This window comes from Thunnus maccoyii, chromosome 14 (assembly GCF_910596095.1).
Source record: "Thunnus maccoyii chromosome 14, fThuMac1.1, whole genome shotgun sequence".
Classification (NCBI taxonomy): domain Eukaryota; kingdom Metazoa; phylum Chordata; class Actinopteri; order Scombriformes; family Scombridae; genus Thunnus; species Thunnus maccoyii.
Window position 1 is genome coordinate 3,772,805 of NC_056546.1, and position 27,630 is coordinate 3,800,434.

A 27,630-nucleotide genomic window follows, 5' to 3' on the forward strand; every position below is an offset into this window, starting at 1 on the left:
TTAGTTTATTTGACAATAAGAAAGAGGACCTCACATCACACATATCTGCTAAACTTCAACGTTAACACAATCCATAACACAGTCCAAGTCCTTATATATATAAGAATTACATAATCATACAAATGAGCTTAGATGATGAACTTACACTTCATCATCTTCAAGTCATAGATAGATAGTGTGTTGCTAACAGGGATTTTTTTTTGAAGAGCAACAACCAAACCAGCATCTAACTGGAGCTACGTTAACATGCTGTGTAACGTAGCTGAACAGCGAATTAGCTATCTAACCGACATTAGCGGCTCTTTTACAAAAAGCTAAGCTACAGGACAAGACATGTGTTCATGTTTGTATGTTAGATAACAAGGAGACTTTAGCAGGAAAGCTAACGCGGGTTGTTGTTCAGAGTCTGTTGTGTAGCAGGATGCAATCAGGCTCAGTGTGACCGTCTGCTCTGTCAATGATAGAACGCCATGTTACTGCTTTATGCAAGATTTGATTTGCTGTTGGAAATTATGACTCCAGCTACTTGAGCACTAACAGTATTCTGTTAAATTAATTTAAGACTAAAGGGTGAAACCAAAGAATTTAAAATATAAACTTCTCTCTTTACATTTCTGATTTTTTTTCCATAGAGAACACCAGACAACTGATTTACAGAGCAGATATGTTGCTTTTATAGACAAAAAAGGCAGTTTAATTTCAGTTGGACTTCATATTTTTCCCAGACCACAAGCAGATCAAATAGTCAACAGTGTTTCCCCTATAACTGTACAGGCCTGGCGGGCCGCCAGGCCAATAAGAATCCCCGCCAGGCCAAAAAAAATTTTTTAATGCCAAAAATAACGCCAAATATCCATTCATTCGGAAATCATTTGGAAGTCTCTGTGCAGCACAAAGTGGAGGGGATTATCTCTAAAGTTAGCAACGATTGGTTATCCTAACCTGACGACGCTAAACAGTAGGCCTATCTGTTTAATAGGGCCAGAGTCTGTGCTAACACTGTGTATGAGATCAGTGCATCACCATATGAGATATAATACTCCTCAGCTTTCTGTAACATCTTTGATTTTCAGTGAATATAAAGCGACTTCCAGGAGGAGATTACAGTTCAAGACTCCTTCTCAACACGATGTCTCACATCATAAATAATGAGGCGATCTTACAGTTCAGTGTCAAACACAAAACTTTCTGTCATCATTAAACTTCTACTGAAAGGCACTTATTGCATGACATAATGTCTCTCATTATTTTACTGGAGTAATAACCACAAATGCTCAGGAAGCTTGCAATGTCTATTTCCTGATGTAATGATGTTGATTACACGTGGGCGACTCAAGACTTCACTTACTCACGGTCTAACATGCACACACATAACGTAAAAGAGAAAGTTGAAAAGTTTAAATTGTATTTCAAGGATTGGTGATGTTTGTACCAATAGGCTCATTTCAGCAGAGTATGACAACATTTTTAAAATGAATTTGAAGGTAAGTAATTTGAGATGTAAAGACTTAGAAAGAGGAAGAGGAAGCAGAGAAGTGTTTACTTTTACTAAGCTGTTACTGTGCAAACACACACACACACACACACACACACACACAGTACACAGAGAGTAGAGAAAACAGCTGTAATGAGACCCTTATACAGTGTATACTGTACTGTATATGTGTTTTTTGTAAATTATGTCGAAATCTTACATTATATGTAATTTCTTAGCATACATACATAAGCATACGATGCATTTTTCACATTTCTAGTGTTGCTTAATCAACAATTGGTTTATTTTTGTATATCATCATGTCTAATTATTATGTCTTTATAAGTTGTTGTCAGGATATATTGATTAACATGCTGATTGTTTTTTTTTTCAATTAAGCAATTCATTGTGTGGTCTATAAAACATCAGAAAACAGGAAAAAAAAACACAATTTACAAGAACCCAAGTTAATGTCATCACATGTCTTGTTTTGTCCACCAACAGTTAAAAATCGAAAGCTGTAAAACCAAAAGATTTTCAGTTTACTATGACGTTAAGACAAGAAAAAAGCAGCAATTTATCACATTCAAGAGGCTAGAGCCATCAGATGTTTGGCATTCTTGCTACTTAAAAGATCAAGTGATTATCAAAATAGCTGCAGATTAGTTTTCTACTAACTAAACTAACTGATTAATTGTTGCAGATTTATCATACGGCGAGAAGCGAGTATCATCGGTTGGCAGTTTGGGGAAGGTTATGTATATTTATTTCTACAGCACTTTTCAAAACCAGAGTTACGAGGTACTTCACAAAATACAATACCATAAAATATAGGTTCAAAGATAGTGAACATAGAGAAATAAAACTAAATATGTGAAAGAACAACATGCACACAGGGATTTAAAGAAGTGGTCAAACATAAAAACAAAATAGAAAAAGAGCAACATAAAAACATTTGAGTAGATATTATAAAAATATTATGCAAATGCAAGTCTTAAAAGCTTTTTAAACTGAGGCACTGACTCGGCTAATCTGATACTGAGGGGGAGTTTGTTCCCCTTTTGTTTCAAGCTTTGACTTTGTAACTTTTAACAACATTTGGTTCTCTGATCTGAGGGGTCTCAGTGCAGAATAAAGGGTTACATGTTCTGAAATGTAAAGCTGAGTCGGACCATGTAGGGATTTTAAAGTAATAATCTTAAATTGAATTTTGTAAGGAATGGGGAGCCAGTGTAATTCAACCAGGACTGGAATGATGTGTTCACTAAGTAAAGAATGAATTGCATTAGTCCAGGCGGGAGAAAATGAGGGTAAGTTGTTCAACTATGTTTTTGGGGAGAATTGCTGTAAATTAGGTTGCAGTGGTTGGACGTGTCCTCTAACTAGTCCAAAGGGAAAACTGTTTCTAGCTGTTCTGATCTCTTTTGCACATCTTTGAAGTCTCGATGCAATGAGTTGTACAAATGGCGATAACAAGGCACACTTACAGACACTCTCTCCTAAAAAGCTCTCATTGTGTTGCTCTAAATTATACAGTATACACATGAAAAATGACAAGAACATTAGCTTACTTTCTCACGTGCGTTGCTGGACAGTCTGTTTTATAAATTCATACAAAACAACACAAACAGCTGTAACGTAGATCAGAACGAGTACAATTGAGTAACCGAGATACGATCGCTTCCAATTAAACTCGCTCTTACGATGAAGAAAAAAGCCACAAACTCACTAGAAATGGTTTATACTTGTGTCTCATCTGTGTTGATATCACTGTAAACAGCACATAATCCTTCCATCCATCATTCCTGTAGGACGGATGTTTGGAATCCAGAGTGTCACAGGATGTCATCTTTAAAGGACATTTTTATCATTTTTACAACCTGGCTCCAAGTTAGCGTAGATTTTTTTTTTTTTTTTTTACATCATTCTTATTGGTTATAATGACTGTTCATTCAAAAAAAACTACACCGCCTAAGGGTTGTAAACATTGAGAATTTAATAAAGTGTAACAGGGAGGACTGATGATGTATGGGCCTGTTCAGACACGTAAAATACTAAATAAAGAGAGGGGTTCTTCATTTAAAAGTGGAATGACACGCTTTAAGTATAGTTACACATGTACTCCCTGGAGGGAAAATTACAGTACTTAACACTGATAAATCACTACGCTTTGAGTTGTAAGACGTGTTAGGAATATCTTACCGTGAAAACACTCCAGAATCATGTAAAAAAATGTATTTAAATGCCTAAAAATCACTTCAAAAACTATTCTACATGTGCAGTGTCTTTCTATCTTTACACACAACTCTAGACAGACTGTTCTGAACAATCTGGACAGGATGCAGCGGTTTGTTTTATATCTTTGATTACAGCAGCACTAGTATGCAGGAGTGAAAATAACAAGAACAGGACTGTAAATATTAGCACGCTTCTAGCACGGCTAGACTAGACATGACTAAGCAGACAGCGGTAGTCTGCATGACTGAACACACAAAAGCTTGCTGCCTTTTAATAATAGTCTTCATAAGTAGATAATCCAAAGAAAATAAAACAACTGACCTGAACGCTAAAAAACAACAGATTAGCACTTTAGTTTTTAGTGTCGACAACAGAGGAACAACAGAAAAGTGAAAGCAGAGGATAACAGCAGGGATCTTGTGTTGCATACAGTGCGTGTTAGCTGAACTTGGATGGTCTGAGTTGAATCTGCGCCTGTTTGGCAAAAAAAAAAACAGCATTCTTACCTTCACTGGAAGATCCTGATAGGTCGATAACAACATACACCTTCCCCTCTGGCTCCAGGTCAATCTGCAGGAAGAGAAGGATAGACGGAGGGAGAGGTGGAGAGGGCAAAAAGAGGAAAGAGACACAAAAAGAGACAAACATGAGTAAAGAATCAGGTGTAACCGACTTCACTTGGAGTCTACAGTTAATTCAAGAAGAGAAGAAGAGAACTTACAAATACATTATTTTAAGCAATACTTATGTAATATTATTTACTATGTTCTTTGCTAATATGGTTATCATTAAATAGATTTATAATGACCTCATCAGAGATCCCTAAAACCTCTGAAATCTTCCCGTACTGCATGTTTTGTTCCTCTGGCTCGTGTCCCAGTACTGTGCTGAGCTCCTTGTCATTTTAACCAAGATGAATTAATCCGCTGGCATCCAACAACTGCAGCTCCAATAAGTCTTACACCAGGTGCTTTATCACACCAGGAGCTCTGGAGTATCAAAGTTTTAGATACATGCTTACGATATGCAGAAAAATACGGTTCCATGTTTCAGATTTTTAGACAAACCAGTGAAAGAAATGGATGAAAGTGGTGAACTACAGGCTAATGTGGAGAGATAGGCTAGACTTTTCTGAAATGACTCTTTTTATTATCATCCATTTGGTCCAATAACATTTGGAAAGTCTCCAGTAGGGCTGCAATGAACTGTTATTTTCATTATCAATTAATCTGTCGGTTATTTTCTCAATTAATCGATTTGTCGTTTGGTCTGTATAATGTCTGAAAATGGTAAAAAATAATAATGATCTCTGTAACTACCATAGAAGACTAAATAACCCAGAAAATACTCACATTTGAGAAGCTGGAATCTTAATATTATTCATAACAATTAGTCGGAGATTCATTTTCTATCAATCAATATATCTTTGAAACTCTAGTCTAAAGAAGCTGCATGAAAAATGTATTTCATTACTTTAATGTGCTTGGCCAGCGGAAGTCTTGGCAGCAGGCGCTCTTAACCGGCTCATCTGGAGAAGAACTGAAGTAATTCAGGCCTTTTAAAGCAGAAGAGCATAAATCTAAACACCCCTATCATCAAACTGGCCATCACTAAACAGCATCGCTGCCAGCTCAAATGATCACTGCTCTGCCTTCCTTCTACTAATATTCTGTCACCCTGACAGTAATTTGATGAGTATTTGAGACCGACAAGACGAGCCCTTTGCTTTCAGTGCTGCTATCTTTTGTTGCTTTGTGTAAAATGATACATCAGGGGGAAAAAAAGTCTGATGATTCAACGGACAACATGAATCATGGGGTTCCCAACCATGACGATATATAAGATATATACGAATATATGATATATTGTATATCGACATCTGGGACATAACATGCTTTTTGTGATTTTCTATGTTAAATATGGTCAAAACTTGGGGGCGCCTTCAAGTCAAAAGTCAGGCCTTCATCCTGCTCTGAACGATACGTTTACAAAGTTACCTCTACTTCCTCCTAGTGATGATGTCACACTGTTCCCGCACGCCCACAAATGGCCGTCTGTGCCGTAGCCTTTGTTGCTAAGGCTGTTTGCGTTGCCCACTTATATTCCAAGTAAAGAACAAAAAAAAGAAGTGATATCCTACTGCTTCTGGTGGAAGTTTCAGGATTTCAGGAGCTGACCAATCAGAACAGAGTGGGCTCATCAGGAGGCGGGGCCTTAAAGAGACAGGAGCTAAAACGGCCTGTTTCAGACAGAGGCTGAACTGAGGGGCTGCATAAAGGGCCGGAATAAGATAAAAAAAAATTTTACACTATAAATCATGCAAAGATATTACAGAAGAGCCCCAGATTGAAAATATAAACCTGGAACTGCGCATGTTATGTCATCTTTAATCCATCCACCCACTTGCTCGCTCACTCACTCACCAGCAACACAAACTTATTGGCAACTTTGTGGGAAATAGTGTGTGATGGTAACATCCTGTCTGGCCGAAATCTCACATTATCACTTGCAACACAGCGGTAATGCAGTAACATGTCAGAGAAAGAAAGTCGGAGGGAGAGAGAAAAAAAAAAAAAGCACACTGTGGTGTGTGTTGCTGACTTACAGTGAACTAGAGGTTGACACATATCCTGTCACACACCCACACGCATCAAACACACACACACACACACACACACACACATGTTGTCCTTGGTCATTTTTGGGGACGTTACATAGACTTATATTAATTTCCTGAATACTAATAACCACTACTTGCCTAAACTTAACCTTAGCCTAATTCTATCCTTAACCACTCACCCAAAAATAAGCGTTTTACCAATTAGGGACACAGCTTTTGTCCCCAATTAACTGTCTTTCGTCTAAAATTTTCGTCTGAAATTAGTCTGAAAGGCCGGAGAGAAGGCAACTGCTGATCTGCAATATTGTGAATGTCTGCATGTGTATATACAGCAAAGTGTGTGTGTGTGTCTGTGTGTGTGTGTGTGTGTGTGAGCATGCCTGAGTGTATTTGAACTCATCCCATAAAAGCAAGTGGGCATCAGCCAGGGGCTCAGAGAGTTTCTACCAGCAGCTTGTACTGCACAGCACCACCCACGGCGTCCATAATCCCCCCCCACCCCCCCCACCCCCACCCCCACCCTGCACACACACACACACATTAACACACACAGCGAAACACACACACACAGTACTAAGTGAAGACTTGTTGCAGTGAAGGCGAGCAGGCGTGGGTTCAGTAATGTATACAGGAGAAGATGGAAAGCAGAGAGAGAGAGAGAGAGAGAGAGAGAGAGAGAGAGAGATGGGTGAGGGGGAGGACAGAGAAAGTTTTGCTGGCTCGTTTCAATGTGAAAGTGCAGGGGTGGGGGGGGAGGGGAGGGGGAGAGGAGGGGGAGTACCCTGCCTGATTACTTTTCCCTTGCTGTTGTTAACACACACACTCTCTCTCTCTCTCTCTCTCTCTCTACATATTCGCTCGTTTGCACTTTTTCTGGGGCTTTAACGGATCTCGATCATCTGAGCGGGACAACGGCGCGCTGAGAGCAAGTTTGGAGGTTTAACAAGATAATTATTCTCATCCATCTGCGTTTTCTACAAGAAGGAACGGAAGGAAGGAAGTTGTTGTGGCAGATGGACAGATGAGGGTGGCAGAATATTACCGTGAATCTGGTAGAGCAGTGTGTGTGGGGGGGGACACACGTTTCTGCTGCCAGGATTTAATGAATTATTTAAAAAGAAAAAAAAAAACTTTCATTGAAATTTTTGGGGCTCTTTTTTCGTGGCAATCAAGGAAAGCGAGTTGAGAGCGTAGCAGCCGTGTCGAAGTGTTTTGAAAGGAGGAGATGAATATCAAAAGTGGGAGTGACTGAAATAAAGTTCAATAAAACAATGTTTTGACACTGCGGTGAAGTGCAGATTTACAAAGAAACCCAGCGGGGCCGACTGTTTTCACTTTCTTTTAAACAGAAGAAAAAAAAATATCTGTTTGTTTGATTATTAAAAACAGATGAAAACTGGATGGAAAATACAATTTACACGACAAATTCATTAGTTAAACTGCTTTTTTATACGTAGAAAGCACATAATCAGCAGTTCAACCCTCTTTTATCTTTACTTTCTGCTACCAGACAAATTGTAAACTGTGGTGATCAGCGTCTTTCTGCTGGATGACGACATAAAATCAAACTCAAAATTGGTTTAAACTGATTTACTTCTTTTCAAAAACCTTCATATGTATTTATGTATCTTTTGATTATATGTAGACATACAATCTAAGAGCTCAGTGCTGGGTTTGTTTACATTCAGACGACCTCATTGACCTTCATTTGTAGGGATGCTGAGAGATTCCCTCTGATTGGTTTTCTCTTCCCAGGTTCTGTTTTATACTGTTTATGATACTGCTGCTTTCTGTCTGTATGAATATTGTTTGATGAAAGTCAGAGAACCGAAACATCATTAATAAAGTGAGTAAAAGTGAGCAGGAAGGAGTTTGTGGTTCTTTTGCCGTCAGTCGAAATCTATAAAGTCTATAAAGAACAATGAACTTTCTTCCTGCTGTGTATGAAATGATTAATGTTTTAGTTAATGGACAGAGAGGCAAGATAAGATAAATCTCAGGAGACATGAGATGATTAACAGAATGAGAAAGCAGAAAAAAAATACATAACTTCAAATTCAAATACGTCAGTCTAAGAAGGAAAAACGTCTCTGTTCACGACTCAAGACGTATCCAACGAGTGACGAGGAGCGTTAGCAGACATAGTTGTTGTTTTAAGCCGAAGAAGTTGGGAAATAATGATACTGAATAACTGAATAACTGCTGCGTTTCTGTGTTTCACTGCTGATTTGATCACATGAGGCTTTTGGAGAAACACAATAAGTAAGTCACTGCAGCAGTGGGAACTTGTGGAGGCATTGTGCTTTGTTTCTGACATCTTCCACACAACTGTTAGTATTAAATCACTTTATTAAAAATTAAAGCAAGGCCACATTTGCAGCTAACAGTAAACAAGTGCTAATGATTATGACATCACCGAGAAGAGGTAAAAAAAAAGCAGGCTGTGTGTGGACCCCAAACACACACACATACACACACACACACACACACACATGCACCACCTCCCTTCCTGTGAGCTCACAGCCCTCCTGCTTACTGAACGTACTCAGGCTCACAGGTGCAGATGTCACTAAATATAGAGCCGGCAAAGGAAGGAAAAGGCCCCTGCATGTGTGTGTGTGTGTGTGTGTGTGTGTCCACCGCTTTTGTTAGCGTGTTAATTCTCATACACATGGAGGATGTAGTAGACTAGTTTTACTCCTCCTCCCTGTTTATGTGTGCGCTGACGGCACACAGAGGTCAAAGGTCAGAGGAAGGGCGCGCAGGAGTGATGAATTCTTTATCAGCGGAGGAAGAGGAGAGATGTGTGCAGGTCCGGCGTCGTACAGACATTCAGATAACGAGTGGCGTCTTTATCACATCGCTCATCTTTATCGATCAGCTGCTGATGTGTCGGATTCTTATAGATTATTATTTATCACTTCATTTTTAAAACTCGCTTCTCTATTTCTATATTTCTTTTCTCTCGTCCTGTTCAGCTCATTTTAGCCAGATATTTGGTTGTCGCGGGTAAAAATGATCAATATTGGACAATTGTGCAAAACATTGCAGAAAACAGAAAGAAAAAAAAGATAATTTCCACAAAAACTACAAAAACACAATATATGAACCACAGATACAATTATTGTAAACAAAAAGAAACTAAGTTTGAATTTTAACCGCAGTGACTCTTAAACTGCTGCTGTTACTTTCATTATCAATTAATCTGCAGATTCTTTTTCTCAATTAATCGTCTATAATATGTCGGAAAATAGTGAAAATGCACCTTTAAATTACTTATTTTGTCTGAACAACAGTGCAAAACCAGAGATTTTCAGTTTATTATAATGTGTGATAAAGAAAAGTATTAAATCATCACATTTGAGAAGCTAAAAGCAGCAATTTTTTGGTATTTCTGCTTAAAAAATGACAAAAACGATTATTCGATTATCCAAATAGTTGCCGATTAATTTTCTGTTAATCAATTAATTGATTAATCACCGCGGCTCTACCTGACTCATCACTACTTGCTTGTTAAAGCTGATCAGGACATATACTAGTGCAATTTCCTGAAATATTAATAATAAATATTAATAATAAAACAATTTTCTGCATGTCTGCTGCTGCTGTTTCCTTTGTAGATCCAGGACCGCTCCTTCAAACATCACATGGTCTTCATCATGTGGTGAACTGCTAGTGTGTGTTCCTGTATATATATATATATATATATATACAGGAACACACACACACACATATATATATATATATGTGTGTGTGTGTGTGTGTGTGTGTGTGTGTGTGTGTGTTTGTGTGTAAAAGTGTGTGCATAATTAGCTGAATATTTAAAAGGGAGTCAAATTTAATTTATTTGCCTTTTTGGAGGAACATCCTTCAACCGTACGCTGGTTTATAGAGAAAATACACACACACACACACACACACACACACACACACACACACACACACACACACACACACACACACACACACACAAGCAAATTAAATTGCAGGCTTTAACTCAATTGAGCAGGGTTCCCTCCATCCTGCCCCCTCCGCCCTAATGCATCTGAAGCATGTTGTGTGTGTGTGTGTGTGTGTGTGTGTGTGTGTGTGTGTGTGTTGGCCGTAATCGTGCAGCTCAAGGATGATAATCAGTCATTCTGCTCGATACTGACATGTCATCATTATTTATCACAATTATAAATTCAACTTTGGGGAAAAGATAAACGTATCGCGCTTAAACGGACGATAAACGCTCCGTCACCGTCGATGATGATCCGACAGATCACCTGAGAAGAGGAAACTAAACCTGATCGATTTAGATTAATTAATAAGAAGACAAAATTGTAATTGTGTGTGTAGTTTAACTGTGTAGCCTTACTGTGTGTGTGTGTGTGTGTGTGTGTGTGTGTGTGTGTGTGTGTGTGTGTAATCTCTTTGTGATTCTGACTGGCCCAAAAATAAAAGGTCCTTCAGCGGAGTGATGATTCCTGTCCACACCTGTCAACTCTGTCTCCACACACGCACACACACACACACACACACACACACACACACACAAACACACACACACACACATACACGCGCACACACACACACACACACACACACACACACACACACACACACACACACACACACACACACACACACACAGTATGTCAAGGTTGAAGTGAAAGCACATGACATTGTTGAACTCTTGGCTCAGATCCACTCTAGGCACACTGTACACACACACACACACACACACACACACAATCCTCTTACCGTCTCTCTTTGCTTTTCAATACGTTTAAAATTCAGTGTGTTAACGTAAAAATAATCAAATATTAACCAATAAATCCTTTTCCGATCTATTTTACTCACAAATATCAACATCCGTACACTGTTTCCTCTAAGAATTGTAACTTAAAACTTCCTTAGAATTGTTCCAGAGAGGTTTATTCATGCTCATAATCATGTGGATCATAAATAACAGATAACAAAATATAGAACATAACTCTGCTGTCTCACTACCACTACTACACTACACCACCACCAAGCAGGACCCAGTGGCAGCGGTTCCCATTCCCTCACCAGTAGCTCCAGCCAGCTGCTCCAAGCTGGGAAAGTACACGTGGTTTGCGTTAGTCACGATTATTATGTACATGTTTCAGCGGCGGCGTTCATCATCTCACATTTAGCTGCTGTTGAAAGCATACAAGGAAAACATATTCATATTCATATTCATACAGGACTCAAACATCTTGTCACCTTCTCACTAAAGCTGCAAACATCAGTCAGTTAATCGATTAGTTGTTTACTATTAAATTAATCTGCAACTGTTTTGATTAAGCTGATTGATAGCTGAGTCATTTTCTATCAAAAAAATGCTAAAATTCTCTTGTTTCAGCTTCTTCAATGTGATAGTTTCTGGGATATTTAGTCATCTATGACGGTAAACTGAATATCTTTGGGTTGTGGACAAAATAAGACATTAGAGGAGATTTTATAGACCAAACAAATAATTGATTAAACAAGAAAATAATAGACTCATTAATCCATAATGAAAATCGTGAATAGATATGTGTATTTGTGTATTTTTATTTGCATATAATCTGTAAAACCTCCGAAGATTGACCTTTTAAGATACATTATAGGCACCACAGTCATAGATGACGACAAATAACAGCATATGTCATTACAACCTCACTGTTTATTTACCAAACTGAAAGAAAAAAATTAATTTCATATGTGTTTTTTCTGTCGTTTCAACATCTCGCTGCGGATGAAGTAGTGAAAAAACAATGTGAAAATGAAAATGTGAAATCTACTAGACGGGATGTTCGACTTCTATAAAGAGCCATTTCACATTTTACCAGCACTGCAGCATGGATGTGGTCAAAAAGAAAGAAAAGAATTAAAATGCCGAGACTGAGACTGAAAAAAAAAAAAAAAAAGAAAGCGAGTATGAGTGAGAGACACACAGAGACAAAGACAGAGAGAGAGAGAGAGAGAGAGAGAGAGAGAGAGAGAGAGAGAACAGGGAGGACATTGTGTTTCATCTGTTCTCTGTGACAGAGAGCACACGGCCTCTTTGGACTGACACACTGCAGGCCCTTCACACACACACACACACACACACACACACACACACACACACACACACACACACACATACTACTGCTATACTTGTGAGAACCCTCGTTGGCATGCTCCCTATCACCAAACCTTACTAGTGGACAATAAAATGATACAAGTATAGAAACTTTCCCTGCATAAATTTCTGTCTAAAATAAGCAAAAATATGAACTTAAAGGACACATTTCATGCACGTTTCCAAGTCTATATTTATATTCTGGGGCTCTACTGGAATATCTTTGCATGACTTACAGTTACAAACTCCTTATTTATCTTTTATTCTGGCTCTTTATGCAGCCCCTCAGTTCAGCCTCTGTCTGAAACAGGCCGTTTTAGCTCCTGTCTCTTTAAGGCCCCGCCTCACTCTGATTCTCACTGTTCTGCAGCAGGATTTCAGATATTTTTCTCGTTCCTTACTCAAAATGGAAACCTCTCAAATACAACGTGTATGCGAATGTGTCCTGGGCTACACTGAAGGACCGCCTACTCAACTGACGTCCTCCGTGTAAGCAGAGGAACGTAGTCATTCGCACGTCAATGACGTCATTAAAGTGCAAAACAATAAGAAGAAGCCAGAACTACAGGCAAAATTCTCGTGGGTGGGGTTCACATGTCTGATTTCCATTTAGGCTGAAGAGTTTTGGTTTTGACCGCACGCCAAGGTCTCTGCAAACTTTTTCTTCTTCTTTGTCTTTTAATTCTGGCAGACTAGGTATGGGAAGTGCATTACTGCCTCCCGCCAGTTACAAACAACAATGCATTTGGTCTTTGCAAACTTAAACGATGTACATGTTTATTTGCATAAAGAGCGGGGAAGTGAGATCCGATCACAAGTGGTCGCTAGAGATGCAGGTTAATGCCAGGTGTGAATGAGGCCATAGACAAACAACATCATAACAGTGTAAAATTAACAGAAAATCACAAAAACATGATATGTCCTCTTTAAATAAAAGAATAAGTAAAGATTACAAGTCTGTTACCCTGACATTCAATACCATCTGTATTCCACATTTCTGTCAGAACCAAAAAAAGTATACTTTTTATTATTATTATTATTATTATTATTATTATTATTATTATTATTATTAGCCTACTATTATTATCATTGTACCCAGCAACACTTCATATTTTGCATATAGTATCGGACTTCTACAAAGTTGCAAAAGACAGATTTTAAAAAGAATAGTTCAAATCAACACAGCAGAGGATGAGAGATCCTTACTTTTAGTCCTCAGCATGTGCAAAAATCTACAAACACTTCCCATAATGCAACCTGATATGGTCTCTTTCTTGGACTCGCACTAAACACTGAGGCCGTCTTTCAAACTCTGCATCCCGAGTTTGTAACGCAGGCTTTCTGTTATAAATTTGCTCCAAACTCCAAGACTTCATCAGGGTCATTTCTCAAACTTGACAAAGCCAAAGAAGACATTAATCAACCATTTTCTAAGACAAATTAAGTGATTTTTTTATGTGTAAAATTGGTGGAGTGCCCCTTTAACCTTAACATATATATGATCTTAACCCTGAAACCAACACTTCACCCTCAAACACATCTTTTGAGAAGTGAAGCTTGGACAAAACGTCTTCACTGTCCAGCTCTAAAGTGCTCACAGAGAGTCTTTACGCTTCGAGAGAGAAACTGCAGCGTAGTTTGCAATATCCTGAAGCACTGCACTAATGGATGCGATGAAACGGATACCTGTTACAATCCATGTGGAAAAAAAAAAAAGTCGATTTATAATAAATAAACGGATGCACTAAATAAATAAAAGCAGTGAGAGTGGAGCTAAAGATGCAGGAAAACATGCAAACACACACATATTCTGACCCTGGAGAATAACTTTATACAACTGGACTCACTTCTGCTGCTAATGCAACTGCGTTTACTTCACACAAACCAGAGCAAAGCACACACACACACACACACACACACACACACACACACACACACACACACACACACACGGCCTCCTGTCGGCAGCCACTCATGCCTGTCCTCCTGTTTAGCCGTGTCTGTCTCTGCCTAATTTGTCCCTGTTGAATAAATGATGCTGCAGTATTGTCTACAAGCCAGCTATGGTGACACACACACTCAGCTCCTTGTACACTAGCAAAGTAGGTTGTTATTTTGTCAGCTTACAGAGGAAATGTATCCGAATTTTAAGTTTTTTTTACCTTTAAGATGACATTTTTTCTGCTTTCTTCTTCTCCCTCTCTCTCTTTATCAGCATAAATGAGCAAAACATTTAAAAATAACTGTCTTAAGGATAAATAAGGCAGTTCAGACAGGTTTGGGCAGTTTTTATGCTCTTATGGATCAAAAGGTTTCCTTGTTCACTGTTCACTCAGTTTGTAGTAAACAAGCTCATCCTGTAAAAAAGTGAAAAGAGAAAATGAGGTGGAAACACAAAAGATCTTCTGTTTGTGCTACAGAGATCTTTCCTTTTTTAAAAAGTGATAAATGAGGAAAATCTACAATGTTTGTGCTGAAAAAAAAGGATTAAATGATCATGTTTTCGGACTCCATTGCTCCTTGTTGCAGCAATTCAACATGATAAACAACACGCTGCGAATAATAACTGGGAGATAACAGGACGAGACTCCTGACATCAAATCAGTGACTGACAGGTGATGTATGTGGTACTTTACACTGTGTGGTGTGACAAGGACATTTCAGTTTATAACTATAAAAAAATGTTTCACTTTAATTGTCGGTTCAAAACTTCCATATCTGGGGTAACAGAATAAAAGATCACTATTTCGGTCGTGAGCTTCAGAGTTTGAACTTTTCATTGACAAAAGTCCTGAACTGAGCTATAGACGACGTTCAGCAGCCTCATTAGAGTCTCTTTATTGGCCAACTGACAACTCTGAACCAGAAGAAAATGAGTTAAAAATGTAAAAACAGACCTGATTAAAGGTGCACTGTGAAGTTTTCTTGTCATCAAAATAAAGTTATGTTTACATTCAAGTTTACTCACTAAAATGCACCGTAAACGTGTTGAATACATGTCCTTCCTTTAACTCTTTCATGCATGGTGGTCACTACTAGGGGTGTGCTCGAATACAAATATGTTATTCGGCAAAGCACAAATAGTAGGGTTTTTTTTACGAATATTTGTTTCATACAAATATTTTAAAAAAATATTTGTTTTCTGGAAGAAAAAAAAAACATATTAAATACCAGCGCACAGGTCGGTTACATCACTATCTCAGTCTCTCTCCTCTGCTCCGCTGTTACGTCTATCAGCAGGTCTCAACGAGGGGAGTCACATCCACCTGCTACATGATGCACTTTTCCTTATTTAGACATCACTTTTGGAGTTCAGGGTGCTCTCCCAAGGGAACACTTCATGAACATTTATTGTAACACTTTAATTTTCTAAAATTAAAAGCGTAATAAAAACAAAAACAGGATTTTTAAACCTCTTTCCACTTTTATTCAAATACAAATACAAATACAAATAATTTTGCTGCCTCAACAAATACAGATACAAATACTGGACTCTCTGCACAACCCTAGTCACTACAGTGGACAGCTACTCAAAAGCCATTTTCTTATATATGCATGGGTTTTAATGTTATAGTTGCACATCAGCCAACACAGTGGACTCTAGTGTGTCGTCCCATACGCAGCCATCCATCGGCCAGCCTTTTTAAGTGCAACACAAATTTCTCAAAACCATAGACTGTAAAAGCTAAAAAACCAAGATGGCCACCTGCCAGCCGGAAATGCTCTGCAGTTCAGGAATATCTTGCCAATCCTTCTATAGTAATAGACCCTTGCAGGTAAATAAAATTTTGTAACATCAAGTAACAACTAAGCAGTAATACAATTGTTAAAATTTCCAAGTATTGATTTTATGTTGGGAGAAAATGACAATTAATCATCTGTCCACTAAGTTGGACAAACTCCAAGAAAAATGCGTGTTTAAAAAAAATGAAGTTCAAATATGTTTTTTCCATGCCTACAGAGGAATAAAAACACTTATCATAATCCATGCATGAAAGGGTTACTATTTAAAAATCAAGACATTATTTACATCCATGTTTATGAGCTTATACTCTTCTTCTTCACTGCCTTTTTTGGTGCATTTATATGTGTCTTGGTGTGTTACTAAGACCCGCTTTTAAAGACATGCCCCCATAGCGCTACTAGTGGTTTAAAAAACTCCACAGGGTACATTCAAAATAAAAAACAAAACCTTCCCATCATCTGGGAAAGTCCAAATAATACTGGTGAACACGGACATATTCTTCTCTTCCCAATGATGCCAGGAAGCTTAAGAGTTAGGGCCCTCTGTTTCACTTCTACAAAACTGCAGTATACCACGAGATTAACAAGCCTCTAAACACAGTTTAAAACAAATATTTAAAGCCGTGTTATGTCTGTTGAAAAAGCCACAGAGGAACTGCAGGTGACGTTTGCAGGCTGCTTGTGGTTTCATACAGATGGCGATACATATCATTGGGATAACGGAAGAGAGAGAGAGGGGATGAATGAGAGAAGCAGAGATTGAGGAGAAACATGTGCGTTAACCTCTAACTGACTCATAGCAAGGTTTATGACATATGAGGAAGGAGGACACAGGGGAGAGGGAGGCTGCAGAAAGAAAGAGAACACTGGGAGATGAGCTGGACGGTCAAAGATACTGTTAGATATATTATATGCAGAAAGTTTAAGAAGTCAGGCAGGGCCTCTGTTTAATAATTCTCTGGGTGCATATGCTTGATTTCCATTCTCATAGTTAACATTAATGGATGTATACATGCAGCTAGAAAAGAAATGTTTTCTGTCATTATGGGTTATTGAGTGTAGAAGGACTGGTGAGTGCATTCTTAGTGCACTTCCCAAAGCCCGGATAAATGGGAAGGGTTGCGTCAGGAAGGGCATCCGGCGTTAAAACCCTATGCCAAATCAAATATTCAGATCATGAATCAGATTTCCATACCAGATCGGTTGAAGCCCGAGTTACCAACAGCTGCTACTGGTGCTGTTGACCAGCAGGGTGCTGATGGAAACTATGCTACTGTTGGGCGAAGGAGAAGGAGAGAGGGGGGGGGGCATGTCAGGAGGCAGCGGGAGAGGAGGAAGGATAGGAGTGTGGAGTTGAGAGTCGGAACTTTGAATGTCGGCAGTATGACTGGTAAAAGGAGAGAGCTGGTTGATATGATGGAGAGAAGGAAGGTAGATAAACTGAGACCAGGTGGAAGGGGAGTAAAGTAAAGCCGGGAGCATCGGAGTCGGGTTCAAACTGTTCTAGCGTGGTGTGGATGGGAGGAGAAATGAGGTGATCCTGAAAGAAGAGTATGTTAAGAGAGTGTTGGAGGTGAAGAGGGTGTCGGACAGAGTGATGAGTATGAAAACTGAAGGTGTGATGATGAATGTTGTCGGTGCATACGCCAAAGTCGGGTGTGAGATGGAGGAGAAAGAAGAATTTCTGGAGTGAGATGGATGAAGTGGTGGAGAGTGTACCCAACGAGGAGAGGAATGGTGACTGGAGAGGACTTCAACGGGCGATGAGGAGGTGATAGGCGTCAAGGAGAGGACAGATGGTGGTGGATTTTACGAAAAGGATGGAAATGACTGTGGTGAATATGTATTTTAAGAGGAGGGAGGAGCATAGGGTGACGTATAACAGTGGAGGATGGTGCAATCTGAAAGAGATTAGAGACTGCAAGGTGGTAACAGAGGTAATTCTACTTTATGTTAATTATTGAGGTCGTAGTAGGTGATGGTGGTACTGGACTGCATTATATTGAATGTATGTTAATGGGGTCGGGGTGGCAACAAAAACTGAGACTGTATGAGCTTCGTAAAAGTAGAATTTATGGCAGAGCTGTTGTGTTGGATTGCATTAGATTCCACAGGTGTTGCTAATGAAGTGGATCACAATAAAGGATCAAATAAAAAGAGGAGATGAAACAATGTCGAATGGAAAACATCAAAGGCAGATCATGAAAGAACTGAGCAGACAAATGTAATTAATTAACGGGGAACTCGATTTTACACATGAAAGTGTCTTTACAGGTGTTGGGGAGAACTACTGCATATGTAACACAGTATAAAGCATTTTGTGTCCGTAGAGGGAGGTGCGTGAAGTTTGTTAAACCGGCTTCGAGTGATGTCACTTGAGTCTGTGTTAGTTGGGGCTGAATACTACAAGTTTGAAAAGTAAAAAGATCTGAGGTTGTGGAGTTAGAAACTAGCAGTGATGTCATTTGCAGTCAGAGTCAGGCAGCAGGATGACGGCCCACGGGACACGCCCCCCCCCCCCCCCCCCCCCCCCCCCACGCCCCCCCCCCCCCCCCCCCCCCCGCCGGTTTGAGGGCGGCTGTCACAGCTGTAAATCATAATGTCACGCCGACTTTTTATATCATCACATAACTAATAAAAAACAAACTTATCAGAAAAAGCAGTTGACAATAAATCAGCGTGATAAGAACGAGATAAAAATGTATTTGACGTGCACTTTTATTTGTTTAAGTTTGGTTCATGTCCCATCTGCTAACATGTAGGGGGCGGGACTTATACCGCAGCCAGCCACCAGGGGGCGAATGAGGTGTTTTGGCTGTCATGTCGTCCATATTTATATACAATCTATGATATAAACCATGAGGTAAAAATGTGTAGAGCACGACACGGAAACAACACATTAAACTGTTCCTAAATAAAACCTGAGCAGGAGGGAGAAGCGCTCTCTATATGATCATCTGCTCTATAATACTCTCATGATACTCGTCTTTATTGCTCTCTCGCTCTCAGCGTGAATGGAGGAGAGTGGACGAGACCGCCCACGCACCCATCTGCTTCTACTATGTGCTCTCACCTTCACACACACACATATGCATTTACACACACACATTCACATCTAAGATACCATAAAGGCAAACAATATGCATGATGAGATGATTTTCCTTTTCTATTCAACCTCATCATAAACACCCCCCCCCCCCCCCCCCCCCCCAACACACACACACCCTATATTATGGCCTGTTCTTGGTTTATTGCCAGTTCTCTTGTACAATGTAATCTGCTTGAACATGTTGCTGTGTCTCTAAAAGAAACAACCTTTTCCACACACACACACACACACACACACTGTCTTCCCCCCCAGCACTAACTCAAAACATACCTGAAGCATTAGTCGACTATTAGCTGTTCTTAAAGATTTATATTTGGGCCGTTTGGCCTTTATAAACAGCACACCGCAGAGCGCAGACGGCCCTGCACCGAAGGCCTCGAAGAAACCGCATGACACACATCTAAAACTTGTTAACTGACAAACTGACTGAAACTCGAGTACAAAGCTGATTACTCATTAAGATGTCTACACCACGTCTGGTAGGAACTAACAGCTGAACAGATCTGTGGAAAACCTCCAGAGAGCTTTAAACTTTATCTCTTCATCAGGAGTCGGCGTCGGCTGAGAGGATGCGTACGTTGAAGCTGTGGGTTCAAGCAGTTCAGGGTTGCAACTAAAGATTATTTTCATGATCGATTAATCTGTCGCTTAGTTGTTTGGTCCATAAAATGTCAATGACGTTTTCCCAACCAACAGTCCACAACACAAAGATATTCAGTTTACTGTCACAGAGGACTACAGAAACCAGAATATTCTTATCTGAGAAGCTGGAATGAAAGATTTTGTACTTTTATTTTTCTTAAAAATGACTCAAAGTGATTAATCGATTATCAAAGTAGTTGGCGACGAATTTAATAGATGGCAACTAGTCGATTAATCAACTAATTGTTGCAGCTCTAGCGCAGTTGCTAACGTTTCATTTGTTATTAGTAAGTTTTTGCAGCGGTAGCGACTTCAAGTCCCCAGAAGGACCATTTATATACAGGTATGTTTGCAATAAAACAAAAATACTGCATCAAAATCAATGAAACAACATTCATATAATGATGATGATGTTTAAACATGAAAAATGTTGCAGTTCATCAATATTGAAAATACTTCATATCGTAAAATTGATCTATTTTACTTATGTTAGCCAGATTCACCTGCCATTAGGATGGTTTGGGTGAGTTTACACACAGTAGAAGAACAGTTTTGCTGTTTCTAGACGTCCTCTGTCTCAGCTAGAGAGACTAACTGTATATTTTCCAGCAGATAAAAGAATCTAATCCTGCATTCTTGCAATGGCGGCATAATTGGAAGACCAGGAAAACCTAATGTTACTCCGACTTGGGAGTGTTTACACATTACAGAGTTTGGTAAAAGAGGTTTTATGTACGACTCCTTCTACTTAGAATCTTCTGCCAAATGAGTCAAAACTACAGTCTCTGGTTTCTCTGAGCAGATTTAAAGCTTTGCTGCAGGAACTCTGAGTCATCATCTATCTGCTCATGTCAAGGTGCTTCCTAGAGGGTTTTAAATGCTTCAAATTGCTGCTGTTTTTCAGTCCAACTCTAGTATGTTTTAAGGTTGTATTTTTTTTTCTGCCTGTCTTGGCGAGGACATTCTTACAAAAGAGATGTTTAATCTCAATAAGGCTTTCCTGTTAAATAAAGGTAAATTGAAATAATGAATTCTACTGCTGACCCAGCCTTTCACCTGTGCTGTACCGTGGTCTTTTTTTGAGAACAAGACACTGAATTGATACAAAAGCTGCTTGTTTCATTACATATCCTGTTGCACAGGTAATTAAGTGATGGATGTCAGTGCATAACAAGATCATTGGTTTTAGAGAGTGAGAAGCAACATTCAAGGAAATTCTCTGTTTTCAGTTTTTAATAAGATCCAATTGAACATGTTTCCTCTCCCTGCTGAGGGTCATGGAGAGAACTTTCATAGATTATATTCAGGATACATATCAGACATGTAGATCTGTACATGTGCTTCATGTCAGACCGACCACACAACGTACAGAGATCGCTGAATTTACAAGCCATCGCTTCATTTCACACTGGCTGCGTGTTTATCAGTCAGTGAGAAGAAAAGCATTGAAGCGAGGCGACCTGCCTCAAGTCAAGGTTATATGAATATTCTGTTTGTCTGTGCTGTTTATTTTGTTATTTGGATGGTGTCCAATAGCAACAAGGTCATCACGTGCCCCGGGAGAAGAAAGTATCTGTGAGGATGTTTAGTCACCTTCAGGATTTTAAACTCTTCTATATATCTGTCTGGATGAAGGTTGATTCAAAAATTCAATCATTAACGTCACATGTTGTCAACTGAAGCTTAATGAGACTCATTTTAACCTAATCACACACTGAGACGCATTCCTCACACACACACACACACACACACACACACACACACACACACACACACACACACACACACACACACACACACACACACACAAGCTGTCCCAAAGCTTTTACAGTATCACATGAGCCTTAGTCAAGCTGGAGTCATGTGGTTGCATGTATCCTCAAAGAGACCTACAGCTACACAGTCAGACATGGGAACACAGGACAGATCAACTAAGAGAGGCGGATATATGGAAACTTATAGACCAGTAAAAACTTGACAGCTGACCACTGACAGCTGACAGCTACTCGTATAAGCAGTGTAACTACGTCTTTTAACTAGCGTGTTGAACCTCAGTACCGTTTTGGTACCCACTTTAATGTGTTGGAGCACTAGGCATCAAAGAGCATCAAGTACCGAAATCTGGCATCAAATGTAGAGCAGCAACAAGTAGTCGGCAACTATTTTGATATTCGAATTCTGGTCATTAGGGTTAGGAGGTTAGGGTTGGGGTTAGGGTTAGGGTTGGGGTTAGGGTTGGGGTTAGGGTTTAAGCAAAAATTGCTGGTTGCAGCTTCTTAAATGTGAGGATTTGAAGCTTTTTTGTCTCATACGTGATAGTAAACAGAATATCTTTAGATTTTAGATTGTTTATCAGATATAAACAAGATATTTGAAGATGTCACCATGAGCTCTAAGGAATTATAACGGGCATTTTTCACTATTTTCTGATATTTTATAGATAAAACAACAACGGCTCTGAGTTGCCAACAAGGAAACATGTCAGAAAGGTTTTTTTTGTTGTTGTTGTTGTGTTTTTTGATTTGTTAATGTGTCTCCTGAAATGTGAGTTTTGCACCTCCGGGCCACCATACAAAAAGATCAATTGATTAATCAAGAAAATAATCTACAGATTAATCGACATTTATCAACCGAGATGTTTATGGAGACTTTTGTCCAACATTGCAATGAACAACAGAGCGGAGGAGCAACTCAGCAGCTGAAGAATAACACAGTTTGACTCTGATCAACACTGCACAACCAAACTTCCGTCATAGAAACTCCCATTTTGCAATTAACAAATATATAACTAAAATAAAGCAATGCCTAAAATTTGCTTAAAAGTTGAGTCCCCCAGCCTAAGAATCCAATCTGTCAATAGATGAAATGTCAGTGTGCCGGTTCACTCTCAGCGGCTCTCATAGTGTCGTTTTGGGTCGCAGCAGGCAGCCACTGTACACTACCTGCTCAACACCAAACGGCAAAACAGACACAGTTAGCTGTAGACTAGCTGGTGAACATAGTGGAGCATTTAGCAGCTAAAGAGCCAGATATTTCCCTCAGGAGTTGGTGGAGAACAAAAACAGAGCTAAAAGAGAGCGAATATTGGACTTACATTCACCAGGTGGACAGAAACACGACTCCACATGAATGATAATGTTGCTCCGTAACTGCTGGATGTGGAAATAAACAACTGTTTGCTAACAAGTTCAACATATTAATTTAAAAGGTGATGATGTGTCAGAGTTGTGTTCACTACTTGTTCCTGCTGAAGTGGACAAAAATCAGTTAATGCAGGTTTAACATCAAGTTTCCCTCATTGCCAAACAGCCTGAATGTATGAATATACATCAAACACATTAACACAACTACATGTAAAAAAGCGTTGTGTGTCTGTCTGTTTTTTTAAGTGTGTAATAAATGTACAGTTTTGTGAGTGTGTGTGTGTGTGTGTGTGTGTGTGTGAGTGTGCGCGTAGAGTGACAGGGTGTTTTCTCTTCTCTCATCCTGTTTGTGAGGAAACAGAGTACTAAGTTTAATTCTGCCGTGTACAGCTCACCGCTGATTTACGTTACTGACATTCCACAGACGCCTGACCTCTACTCTCCAAATTAAGATTTATTTATTTATAAACTTCTTCTGTTACATAAGCTGTGCAGTATTTTTCTGACGTGCGTCTGTCCCGCTGAAGGACAGATTTAGTAGCCGACGGGTATCACAAAGGGAACGCCGAATGTGTTTTTTTTCATACTGATATTAGATTACATCAGCGACTAGTTTCTCTTAGATGATTCACAACAGTGTGAAGTGTTAAAGTTCCATCATGAGCAGCTTGGATTGAAAAATGTTTCCATCCATAAAGAAAACAGAAATAATTAGTAAACTATTATCATCACTCCTTAACAGCTGTCAGGTGATGAATCTGAATCCATCCTCACTCTTGTAAATGATAAATCTAATATGAAAAAAGTACATTTACATACAATGTGCAGTAAAATTTCACATCACTGTATGTGCATTTCACTTTTTTGAAGAATATTGTTGAATGTCTATAAATTTACAGTTAATTTAATATTTTTTATGCCATTAATTTACAATTAAATTCTATAATTCACCCAAAAACAGTCAATATTTCTTTTAAAAATAAGGTCAACCGTTGTTATTCTACAGCATGACTGTATTTTTTTAAAAGGTTTTGTTAATAAAAACGCAACAAGAAATTATTTTACATTTAAATTTCAAAATAAAAGGCTTTCTGTTATAAATAGAGCCAATGCATCGATGTATCTTTACAAACTGTGAGTCGTCTACAGTACCTCAAAAAGAGACTGAGGTTTAAATATATCATCTGAATATATTAAAGAACAGTCATTTCTTCTATTAAATAAAGTTATGTTTTCAGGATTGTTATTATTTAAAGACAAGCAGCATATCTCAAAACGAATCAACAGATATTTCAGCAAACCTTCATGAAAAGTGAAGCTATGAGCCGTGAGTTATAATCTTAGTGCAGATCAAATACATATTTTACAAGATTACTTAAAATTTTTTTTTTTTTTTTTTTAACACATTTCCTCTTTTCTCATGAACTCCTGCACTCGCTGAATGAAAACAATCCAGCACATGTGCTCGATGATTATCTATGACCGTCTGTTTTGATACAGATCCAACACCAGCGGTTGACATTTATGACTTGTAAAACATCTGTACTATTATAGAAAATAATAATCGTGATGATTGCGGCAACTTAACCTAATCTGTAAGAGCTTTTAAGTTCATGTTTTTTAATATTTAAACGTGAATTAGCTCTTCTTTAAACTTTAAACCACATATTTACGATAAAGCATGAAAACAAGAGATGTGATCGGCACAAAAAAAAAAAAAACAGGAAATAAAGAAAGAGAAAGTAAAAACAACAGACCCTCTATTAGAAATTATATCTTATCTCTCGACTCTTGGACGATATTACTTCTTATCTCATTTCTATCGCTGTGAGAGGTTTTGTTTGAGCTAAGTGCTGCTGACAGGAGCAGCAGGAGCAGCTTTAGCCACCGGCAGCTGATTTCTTCATCTTGCATTCCTGACATATCTGCGCGACCGTATTGTCTGGTATCGCTCTGTAAGTGACATACACGAACGTGACAAATGATAACAGAAGCTACAAGGAAGGGTGGTGGGGGGGGGGGGCACCTGGGGAGAAATCCCTCCTCTCTCCCTCTTCCCTTCTTTCTCTGGGAAGTAAACTCGGGACAGTGAAAACAGGAAGTAGGGCCTACCGTGTGACTCAAACACACTGCTTTTATTTTTAGACACACACACACACACACACACACACACACACACACACACATACATACACATACACAGCCCTGCCCCCGTTTCCTTCAGCCCATAAAGAGGACACCCCTCTACTACGGCCCGCAGGGAAACAGGGTCAAGAAGAGAGCAGGCCTGAGCTCTTCCTCTTTTCTGTCTCGTGAGAGTTTACAGCAATTCTGGCAAACGGGATGAAAATGCAGAGGTGCCTTTGAGCAAGAAAACAGACCACAATCTGTACAAGAGACAGATCCTTATAGATCAACAGTCAGGAGCCCAAATCAATATTGAAAGGTCTTTCTTCCTGTTCATACTGATCATTAGAGGATCCCTTCATAACAAAATCCACAGTCCTCCTTCTGTGCAAAAATGTATTTCAAAGTTTATCTGAAGCTAATATGAAGCTTCAGCGTCCAAATGAGTCAAATCAAGTAGATATCTTTCAACGTTACAGTCTTTTTAGTGCCAAAGTCTCAGTTTTTGTTACTATACTTCCACCGCAGCTCAACAGGGGAAACATAAAGAGGGAATTTGATGCTAAAAAGACTGTAAATGTGTCAGATATCCACTTGATATGACTAACTCAAGCCTCATATAAGCTTCACATCAACTTTTAAATGACCGTGCAGACACACTGTGGATTTTGGCCTCCATCACTTCCACTGAAAGAACATTTGAAGGAGATCTTTTAATAGCCGGTATGAACTGAAAACCTCTTTCATCTATGAAAAAGCATCTTTTTTTTCATAAGCTGTTCATTTGTTTCACCTCTTAAAGGGTCTGTGGTGCTTTTGACCTCTATTAGAGTTATGGAGCTGTTTTGTTTGTCTCTATAGTTCACACGCACACACAAAGACACACAACGCACACGTGTGCGCGGTTGACAAATTCAGACGAGAAGACTGCAAGTAAGTAAACATAGATGTCAACATTTGCAAGTTTTAAAATGTTTAAAATAAGCAGTTTGGCAAATGATTTATGAGGAAGGACAAACATTCGACACGCTTGTCAGATGTGAAGGATACACAATGCATTCTGGTGAGTAACACTGAAGTAAACACAACTTTTTGCTTGTTTACAGGGAAAATTCCACAGGTCACCTCTAAAGGATAAGGCTGGCAATTTTTCTATATTTTTCTTATTGTCAACAAATCTCATGTGCAAGAGCCAAACCAACGATGATCTACTTACAAGTATTGTGTGTGTATCCAAAGCCTGATATATCTTATTCCTCTGTGCCGTTAGACCTCTGTTGTCGTCCAATGAGCCGCTGCACTGACCCTTCATCACAAAGAGTTTGGTCACTTTAGTTTGTTTAGAAACGGCTCCAAAGACTAATAACAGCGATCACGTTTTCAGTCTCAGGAGAGTAGTTCTGTGTAAGGCAGACAGATGCCACTAAGCATGTGCTGGAACAAGGTTCATCACAACCTCTTGACTTCATACTTAAGTGGTTGTGATGTGTAGCACAACAAACTAGCCGAGCTCTGTAAACAGAACCCTTTCCTGCAGATACTCAGGTCTGCAGCACAGAGGAATAAGATATATCAGGCTTTGATACACACACACACACACACACACACACACACACACACACACACACACGTCGTATTTAATAAGTAGATCGTAATAATAAGTAGATAAATTCGTTGATGGTTTGGCTCCGCGCATGAGATTTCTTGACAGGAAGAAAAATAACGGAAATCGCCAACCTTTTCCCTTAACCTACCGCTTTTACGACATTTTTGACCCCTCAGTCTCACTGACCCATTCATTTGGCTTGATGTTACAAACTCGCACTGCGCGGCCAAACTTTGTTCAAACTCACAGACTCACTTTCTAGAGATCCCAAAAGTTTCCAAAGACACCAAACATGTCAAGGAATGTGTATAAAACGGCACTTAATACATCTAGAATATATCCGTTCTTATGGAACTGCAAAAAACGGAGTCTTGGATTTGAATATTTGACTGTGTAAACATCATGCAGCTGCAGTTGCAAGCTGCAAACTGATACAGAATGAGATGCTGTCAGACAGAATAAGATGTTTTTTTTTCCTGATCTTAAAGCTACTTAAGGGGAAAACCAGGAAATTGTATACTAAATGCTTAAGCTACAATCAAAACGGCACTTCCAAACCACAGTTTTGATTATAAAGCTATTAATCGTTGGACAATAGAAATGACAATAGAAAAAAGTTAAAGAGCTTTCGACAGTGAACCACTACATTGCTTCAAAATCAGTGCAAAAGGTTGCTGTTGTGCTTTCTGGTGCATACATATCTTTGCACAAGAACAAACGCTTTAATTGCAATCTGCAGCGAGACAGCGGAGCGCTCTGCATTCCTCAGATGACTGGACATACAGTCCTGTTTGCAGCAGCGAACGCTGCAG

General features: G+C 39.1%; 1 protein-coding gene across 2 annotated transcripts in view; it reads right to left on the bottom strand.

Moving 5' to 3' along the window:
- LOC121911706 (protein kinase C epsilon type-like) overlaps positions 1 to 27,630 on the bottom strand; it is a 99,475-nt gene that overhangs the window by 56,935 nt on the left and 14,910 nt on the right. For both annotated transcript variants that reach the window (XM_042433482.1, XM_042433481.1), the window contains exon 2: positions 4,219 to 4,282. In XM_042433482.1, the coding sequence (XP_042289416.1) occupies positions 4,219 to 4,282 (64 nt within the window). The remainder of the gene's footprint in view (positions 1 to 4,218; positions 4,283 to 27,630) is intronic.